Here is a 9,311-nt window from a genome sequence, read left to right as displayed (position 1 = left end):
TATATATATATATATATATATATATATATTTCCAAATTCGGATTAAATAACATGTTGAGAATTTTGACAATACGCGGAGAAAACTAGTTTTCAATATAATCTCATTTTATACCAGGGGAATCCCTTGGACTTTTTTTATGACGTCGGTCTTAAAGTGCACTCGACGTATATCCATCACAGTGTGACCATTGTCTATATGGTTGCTACATGTAGGTTCGGGAACTTTCTGTGTATATCTTAAACCGATAATGATAAAACCATTACGCCTCGATTTATTTTACATTTAGGACATTTTTGGAACTTCTGCTTAATTACGGTAATGACAAAAACCATGACGCATAATCGACTTTTCGATATATTTTACCATTAAAGAAATCTCTACAAATGATTTCCTTAATGACAGAGCTAATGACCTCTACAAATGATTTCTTTAATGACCAAAATCAGGCCCTATAAAAGGAGCCTTCGATCCAGTACAAGCGTCAGTCAGAATCAAGCAGTCAGTGACAGTCAATCATTTATCGTCACGTAGTTATTAGTAGTGAACTGTGTATTGTAATCATAGTCGCGCAGTTATTTTAAACAATTATTGTAACATCATCACGAGAAAACTGTACGAAATAAAACTGAATAAACAATTTTTATAATAATCAGTGTGACGATTCTTACAACAGGAACTGATTCAGGGATTTTCCGTTCTTGGAGGAAGGAAGAGGAATTCCCATAAAAGATGTAAATACCAAAATGTCGCAATTCGACATTTCGTTTTTTTCACACATTTTCCTTTCATTAATTATTTTATAAAATAATGTCGGCTCGATAATCGACAGTTTCTACTGTAGTATGTAAAAATGCGGACCTTTGACAGTAAATGTACGCAAGTCAAGATGCCAACGATCAGGTGGCGGTAACGGAACGAATCACGGCGATATCGCGCAATGACGCATGCACGCAACGAAATATCCCGCGCATATACCGAGATCGAAAGAAAAAAAATATACTAGGGAGGCAGGTAAAATGGGTTTTGTGAAAGATCGCCAAGTATTACCTGGAAAGTATCTACGTCACGGGTGAATCCCGACGTCAGACACAAACCGGTTCTCATGCGCGCACTGATTTTTCCTTCAACTTGCGAAAAAATGTACCGCACCACATCGTGTGTTCGTACTATTTTTCTTTTCTTCTTAAATTTTTAATCCTTTTCAATCGAGCGAGTGATAAGCTAACATATCAGTTGTACGCTGTATCCGTCAAATTACTTATCTATCGAACTGCGAGTTTGTTTTTGCGCGCTGACATTGCGCGGATAACGCAATTACGTAATATATTAGTTAGTTCGGTTGTTGATGAACTATTTACTTCGGTAATAATGACGGCAAAATTTTCGCTTTCTCAGTCGAACGTTTCTGTCAAGGTATAATCGAATTTTCGTGCACGACCGAAACATCCTCTTTCCACGAAAATCATTAGAGTCGCGAGATACCATACCGTAGAATCGCGAGAAAATCAAGTTTCGGTGTCGCGCGTGGTAACATCGACGCGTTTTCATCAAAAACTTGGCGCGAGCGTTAAAAGTTTTTGGGAAGACTCTGTTCTCGAGACTAGCGAATTGGCTTCCGTCATTTTATTACGCGTAAGTTTCCACTTTCGGCTGACTTCTAATACATAATCAGAACAAACTCGCGATGATACAAAAAAAAAAAAAAAAAAGAAAAAAAATCAATCACGCGATTACAGCAATCTACATTGGAAGCGTATTCTGTGTGTGGTGTGGGAAGTACTTGAGACCAGTTTTTGTTTCCAAGAGGCAGACCTTCATAGGAAATAACAGAACTCGCTACAATGTTACATAAAATCGTACTACTCGTTACGTAAAAAAAATAGATTATATATACTGGATGCACAGCTTTGATATCGCAAACGACGGAATATTGGAATAAACTTTGTAAGGTAGTCGTGTCGCTATCGTTGCGTGAAAAAAAAAAAAAAAAAAACAGTGAGCGTGCAAATATCGTTTTGCGCGTGTACAAATCCGAATATTTTTTTTTTTTTTTTTTTTTTATACATAAAATGTAACGAATAGTGTTCCAGAAAGGCGATCTTGTACGTACCATTCTGCAACAGACAGCTGCAAGTGTCATTCGTCAGATACTTCGGCATCCTCTTGTCGTCAAATCGTCGAGAACAGAGGAAACCGCGTTCTTTTCTCGCAGATACGATTCTTGCGAATGCGCCGCACGTGCCCGAGTAGTAACAGCCAACGGAACTGAAACGTCCTAATCAATGGAGCGTACAGCACTGTTTCACGCTTTCGATTAAGGAAGTTTATATATCTCGGCCTCGGAAGGACATTTGGCACGTGTCTTTCTCTCTCTCCGAGGAAGTTTAACAAGTAAAACTTCTGTCAATTGTTAGTTCGTTTAATTGGCTGAAAATTCGCAGGAAACATAGGCGCAATTACACATTGAATTATTATAATTTATTTACGTGATAAATTTGTCGCGGCGACTACCTTGAAAGTCAGAAAAAATGACAATTACATTTGCACACACGCGGTTAAAAAGTTGAATCTCACAAGAACGATTAAAGAGAAATTATGTCAGTGGCAAATAATTTATCGAAACTTTTTTTTAACTATGCGTAATTGTTATTGTCAGGTTTTTTGTCCTTTGAGAAAGTATGTTATTCAAATGTATAATAATTTTATTTAAACAAGTAATTTCTCATTAATTTACAGAGAGAAAACTACGCTTTAACTCTACAACACTGAATCAAATATATTTTCGGATAAGAAATTGTGCGAAGTTAAGTGACATTGTAACATATTACAAGTAAAGCAAACATAGTTCTCTTTTACGACTATTTTTCTTTATTTAAAAAACAAATCTGTTACCTCATTCCGGATTTCCGAAATTCGATGGAAAATATGATCTTGACAGAATCCTAATCAACAATGCTGTAAGAAAAATAAAATATAGAAAAGGTTTCCGAATATCTTTCGTGCGGAGGTCGCAATTTTTGTCCTTGTTCGATTGTGAGAGACGCGACGGTTCGATAGAAACTGTGAGAGAAAAAAAAAGAATACCGTGAAATATGTTTACGCGGTAGTGGTCCGAGTGGTCGTCGAGCAAAACGCGCTTTGTCGTCGTGCGTTTGTTTTGCGAGGAATGCGACCTTCCGCAGAAACAAAAGTGACAAGAAATCGAATAAATTGTATATTATTCTATGAATTTAATAGGTACGACACATTTTCTTCGTAATTAACACATAAATTCTTAAAATTAGAACAGATTTCACCGATGAGGAAAATCGATCGAAATGATAGTGTGAATCAGCACATTGATTAATTTCTGAGATTTCTACAAAATATTCTGGCTCAACTTTTCCTCTCTCGTGACTTTACGCGACTATAGCGAGATAAAAATTATGCACGTTATTTTACCGCTCGACATAATAGATTCCAAAGCCAATCGAACAGATTGAGATAACGCACGTCTGAGAATGTCATTTATCGACGAACTCCGAGTATGTTGATTGGCTGTCGGATAGAAGAATCTTAGAGTTTCTTGTATAATAGCTAATCAAACTTGAGAACTTTGATAACAAATGTGATTATCCAAAGAGAATTGACATTAAATTCAAAACCACGCAGTAAAATTTATATTTGTAAAACAAGCAGCATTTGATCGGTGAAATCAGCTCTGAACAAGTGTAAAAAAATTAACGCAAAAAAAAATATTTATAAAAATAATTGTTTTTATCGTAGATAATTTATATGAATATTTTTGATAAGTACATTGGCAATAAAAAAGATACAAATCGCACGTAATAAGTTTATTATACACATAGAGTTTTATATATATATATATCATTTTATATTAAACTATATGTATATAAAATAACATTATATAACCACATCCAATTATTAGAAACATAGATACATATAAAAATTAAAACTTTCTTAAAGTAAAATCGTTTTTCACACACAAAAATCTCGTAACTATTTTTCGTCTAACATCAAGTAATCCTAATATAATACAATGTAACAAATATTTTTTACGAGTAGAATCACAAAGTGGTAGTACAAACTCTGGTGGTTTTGCAAATTATAAAATGGTAACGTAAATATTTCTCAGATCTCAATATTATATATGATATATCATCAAACATTGTTTACATCCTCTTTAAAGCGAATAAGTACAATAACATTTTTTTGATTTCTCTTTTTTTAGATACATCGTCACAAAATATCACTTGCATAACGCTGTTATCATTACTAGTACAATCAGTTGTTGTAGATTAGCTTGTAATCAGTTATATATGTTTTGAATAATTTTCTCTTGAAGTATCAAGAAACACATGTGTGTATATGTAAAGCGTATCGTTTTTATACTAAACAGCTACAAAATTTCGTAGTATCAAAATCAATCTTCTTCATTACAAAGCGCGTTAGAAAAAACATTACGAAAATATTTCAATAAAAATTATATTGTTCATGAAAAGACCTTAAACATAATTTTATATCTCGGTAGATGAGAGTACTTCGAATTTAACATCATTTTTATTCAACTGCTCGATTAGAGAAGTTTTAGAGAACGCAGCTCCAGGAGGAAGTACTCCCCCACTGTAAAAGAAGCATGTCAAGTTAAACTCAAATGTATAAATTATATAGAATATATCACTTTTCAGTCACTTTTCACTGTTCTCACATTGACTTATTATTTAAATCGTCGAGATGGCAGTGATTTGAAAATTACATCAGATAATTGATAAGTCACTTACTTGTCAGGCATTTTGTCCGCTTCTTTAAGAATTGTAATCGCCGATAGGACTAGCATAATGGTAGTTGCGCCATATCCTGGATTAACACCGCTAACTTTTATAATCACTTTCTTGTTCGGCGGATCTGTATGCTCAAAAGTGGGTTCGGTCAATTTTTCGGTCCATCCAAGAGCTTTGCACGTTACAGAAAAGCGTGTACGTTCCAGTGATTCTGGGTTTGGACCTTCACGAGTCACATAGCCGCACGAGAATAAAGCTGGATACTACAAATACGGCGTTCGATTATTTCATTGTTGTTCATAAAGGCGGCAAATTGAATTAAATGCGTTGTCTAATACATACTCTTAGAAGTAACTTCCGACCAAACGATGTGCGAGACATGATTGAAAAGAGCCCACCAATAATGGCCAAACCCACAACAACAAGCAAAGATCTAAAAGAATGGAATATTAAAAAAAATGAAATATTTACAATTTCTTTGTTTTTCTTTATCGTAGTACTTCTAATTGATACGAACTGAAACGTTACGTAAGTCTGTATTTGCGCTGGTCTCTGTTTGTACTTCTCGTACAAGAATCGTTGGGTGCGCTGTACTACAGAGCGATCGGAACCCAAAAATGGTACCGAATATCCTCTGGAAACATCACTGCAATGTAGAAGACCTCTGCAATACACATTGTAAAAGTACTAATCTTCATCTTTTTTACCTTTGCACATGTATGCTATTGTACATGTACTTCTTAAAATGCTTTCTATCACATATACTTAAAATTATGATAATTACAAATGAGCGTACTTGGATTTTAGTGGGGGCATGAATTTGGGCAATTTGATTGGATATAATTTTGTACGCAGTTCTCGTAATTCGTTTGCATGAGCTAAACCGTACACCGCGGACTCCCAAGTCCCGTAATTCAGAGAAGAACCGCTACCGTCTCCCGAAGCAGTTAAGTAAGTTTCCACACTGTTGACTTCTCCATCAAATTTCTCCTGCGCAAAGATGACTCCTAGATCTGTAGGTATGCTGTCAAAACCGCAAGCGCTCACTATATAAACACCAGCTTCTTGAGCCGCTTTGTTATATTCCAACTGCATCCTTTCCATGTACTATATAGATGTCAACAACAAAGAAATAAATAGAATGTAATTAAGTTAGTGATATCTGTAATGAAGATAAAAATAGCGAATTACCTGTGGTTCGCCAGAGATATCGACATGATGAGTGCGAGTAGCAACACAAGCCTTAACAACTGGCTCTCCATAAAATCTATACGGACCACAGCAATTGACAATGACTTTTGCCTGTTTAGTCATCGTCTTAAGAGACTCTTCATCTTTCACATCAGCCAAAATAAGTGGCACATCATCTAACGGATTGTCCTCTAAAAAAAGTGTTTACTAATAAATGTAAAAGTTGTTAGCATGTTGTTCTATGGTGATATTGCGCAAAAAACCCACTTTGCACAAAAAATCCACCTAAATATAATTAATATGAAAAATATGGAAATTTTGTTTTGTTTCATTACCCGTTTTTAATTCTTTTAGAACAGCTTCTAAACCTTCCTTCCTACGACCAGCAATACCAAACTTCATCCTGTACTCTTTGCAGAAACGTATTGCTTGTTTTACCGCATATTTTCCAGTAAATCCAGTGGCACCAAATATCACCAAATCCAAACGTTCATTCGCCATTTTGCAGAGATCTGCAATTAATAATATTGATAAAAAATTGTTTTTGCAACCTTCTTTTTTTTTACTTAAAAAAACGAATTTTTCATTAAATGTTATAAAATTGTATAAAAAATTAAAAATATGTATTTTTATCTTTAATATGTATTTATCTTAATGATAAAATAATTGAATATGATTAATAAGCCGCACCCATACGTAAGATTAAGCAACTAAGAATATCTTATTTAAGATATTAAACTTCGTTCCGATCATTCAAATATGCACATCATCATGATGATGTATCACATAAGATGACAAGGTGTTTCATTGTACATAATAGCGGAATCAAGGTGATCTTACATCATGGGTATAACGTGACTTTTACTTTTATTTTCCGGACTTCGTTCAGATGTTTTCGTTTTTTGTCCGGTTTTTTTGCTGATACATGTTATTCCCGTTTGACTTCAAATTGATTCTACATACCTATTCGCAATTGTATCGGGTATTTATTGTGAAACTATTTCTAAATCAATATTTCAATCCGAATAATTTTAACTTTGTTACTGTTTTTTCTTGATTTCGAAAGATCTCGCAACAGCTCCCCCAATCTTGTGGCAACGTTACTCGATATACCAGTAAGCAAATATTTGCACAACACAAATTGTGTGATAAAATTGCAAGTACAATATAATACGCGTAATAGAAAACAATATACATACTTGAATGTACGATCGTATCCCTGAGGTTGACAAGAGCGAATTAACACTTCCGATCAGCTCGCTAAATGCGATCCTTTAGTCCTCTTTTCTAAAAGTGCGACGTAGAAAGCACCAGCGCAAGGCGAGACCAGACGTAACGTCACAGCGCCGCCGACATCGATGAGTATCGATGATTTTATTGGCTGTACTTCGTACAATGTAGTAGTGTGGAGAAAAATAACATCATTACACACCAGAGGCTGCTGGAAGTGGTGGGATCGCTGGACGCTAGGAGGCTCGATTACATATCCGTGTGCACGAGTCCCCGTAAGTTCGGAGCGTGCGCCGAAGAGGTACGGGTTTATTCAAGGTTTCGAGTCATTCGTTTTGCAAATAGAAGAGAAGAAAACGTGAAATATCACGCATACCGACGGAAATGTAAAATTAGTTGAAAATGTTGTTCTCCTCAGCATTCTCACGTAAAACAGGATAAATAAAATTTTTATCGTAAAGTTTTTTTAAATTTCTGCATTCGTGTTCTCACGTGGACATACAAAATGACGCTCCAAACTACCATGAAAAATTTTTTGCAAGTATATTTTCAGAAACGCTGAGTAATCTACAATAGAGATAGGTAAAATACGTTATTATAATCGCTTTACATATATCTAATATATATATATATATATATATGCAATTTTACTATGTATATTATTTTTATATATATGTATATATATATATATACTTTATATATAATTTTATTCTTTGAGTATTTACAATATCGGTCCTCATTTCCTTTTACTTTTGTAACTGATACTGTTATCGCACATAACTTCTCGTGACATTTTTGTTCGTAATAAATTACAGTTCATTTATAAATAGCTCGCTGACTTACAAATCAAGATTTTTAATCTACTGAATTTTAATTGCCATCATAAACTAATAGTATATGTATAGCATTTCCTTCTTGTTAAAAAAAAAAAAAAAAAAAAAAAATTAAGTCGCAAAACACAATGAATTAATTTCATTTTTAACATAAATCTAGTATAGTATCGCAAATATTGTTTTATTTACTTAAAATACATGCTATTATTTACATAAAAATTGCAAACTCCATTTGGCGAACATAATCTATAAAATAATCTTGTTTTGTACATTTTTAATAAAGATGTGTACGTGTGATTCTCGTGACATCGGCGCGTTCATTAATATGCAAGTTTCAGTAATGTGGCGCAGATTTTCATACGTTGACGAAAAATTTGCTATGTCGCTCTTTTTTTCTTTTCATAAAAAGTACATTAAGAATGAGAGAGCTTCTTGGATTTTCATGCATTGTTTTACAAATATAAAACTTTGATTGAAATCCGTTTGGTGTAAAAAAATGTTTAATTTTTGTTGGTAAATAGAAACACGATCGAATTACTTTTATCATTGTTTTACTGTTCAAAATGCCTTTCTGTCTTTAGTTGAAAAATATTAATATTTTTTTTTTAGGAAGAAGACCGCAGTTTATCTAAAATCTCTCTAAATTTTTTTTCTTTTTCCTTCTTTTCTGACTGAAGTAATATTGAGGTAGCAAACCTCTTTACATTCTAAAATGTCAAATAAAGAGAAGAGCATAATGCTACGTCAGTAATCCAACAGTTCGATACGAACGTGTATGCTATCGGCTTACACTAATATTTACAAGTATGTCACATCAGTTTTGCATATATTCAGAATACAAAACTATGAAGGTAATAATATAACAAACGCAAAGAACTAATGTTCACTCTGTTTTACAAATTTTAAATCGCAAGCATCAAGAACACCATAAAAAAGATGCGTAGTGTTACTTTTTGTTTTGATTTTTGTATTTGTAACAGCGTGTTTGACTGACGTGAGTTTAATAATCGCAGCGCGTGACAACACACGCTATTAATTTTTTTGGACATCAACTATACGTTTGTTTCTTTTGGTATATTTGTTTTTTTCTTTCTCTTTTTTTTTTTTGTTATGATGAAATGCTGTAACACACGTCGTTATCTTTTAGGAAATGTTATGTAATACGCGTTTAATACACAATCCTATGGACGTAGGGTCGCAATAGAACTGTGTGTCCATTTGTACCTACTGCAACATGTTTTAATCAAAATAGTTCAAATAGTGTGAAGAAGATTC

The 9,311-nt window shown here is 33.8% G+C and overlaps 2 protein-coding genes across 2 annotated transcripts in view; both read right to left on the bottom strand.

Moving 5' to 3' along the window:
• LOC109863446 (GTP cyclohydrolase 1) overlaps positions 1 to 2,306 on the bottom strand; it is a 13,965-nt gene extending 11,659 nt beyond the window's left edge. Inside the window, exon 1 of the mRNA XM_020443774.1 lies at positions 2,112 to 2,306. Within this exon, the coding sequence (XP_020299363.1) occupies positions 2,112 to 2,160 (49 nt within the window). The 5' untranslated portion in view covers positions 2,161 to 2,306. The remainder of the gene's footprint in view (positions 1 to 2,111) is intronic.
• Positions 2,307 to 3,917: 1,611 nt separating this feature from the next.
• LOC109863762 (saccharopine dehydrogenase-like oxidoreductase) lies at positions 3,918 to 7,450 on the bottom strand. Its single transcript, XM_020444288.1, has 8 exons — positions 7,173 to 7,450; positions 6,309 to 6,485; positions 5,974 to 6,164; positions 5,579 to 5,889; positions 5,300 to 5,446; positions 5,125 to 5,215; positions 4,783 to 5,045; positions 3,918 to 4,624 (listed from the first exon to the last, which is right to left on the bottom strand). Exons 2-8 carry the CDS (start codon positions 6,472 to 6,474, stop codon positions 4,519 to 4,521), a joined length of 1,275 nt encoding a protein of 424 aa, XP_020299877.1. The 5' UTR covers positions 6,475 to 6,485; positions 7,173 to 7,450; the 3' UTR covers positions 3,918 to 4,518.
• Positions 7,451 to 9,311: the final 1,861 nt, after the last annotated feature.

The sequence above is a fragment of the Pseudomyrmex gracilis genome, unplaced genomic scaffold (assembly GCF_002006095.1).
Source record: "Pseudomyrmex gracilis isolate BER0280 unplaced genomic scaffold, ASM200609v1 scaffold_0, whole genome shotgun sequence".
Lineage (NCBI taxonomy): Eukaryota > Metazoa > Arthropoda > Insecta > Hymenoptera > Formicidae > Pseudomyrmex > Pseudomyrmex gracilis.
Note: the sequence above shows the minus strand (reverse complement) of the source record. Positions and strands in the feature narration are given on the sequence as shown.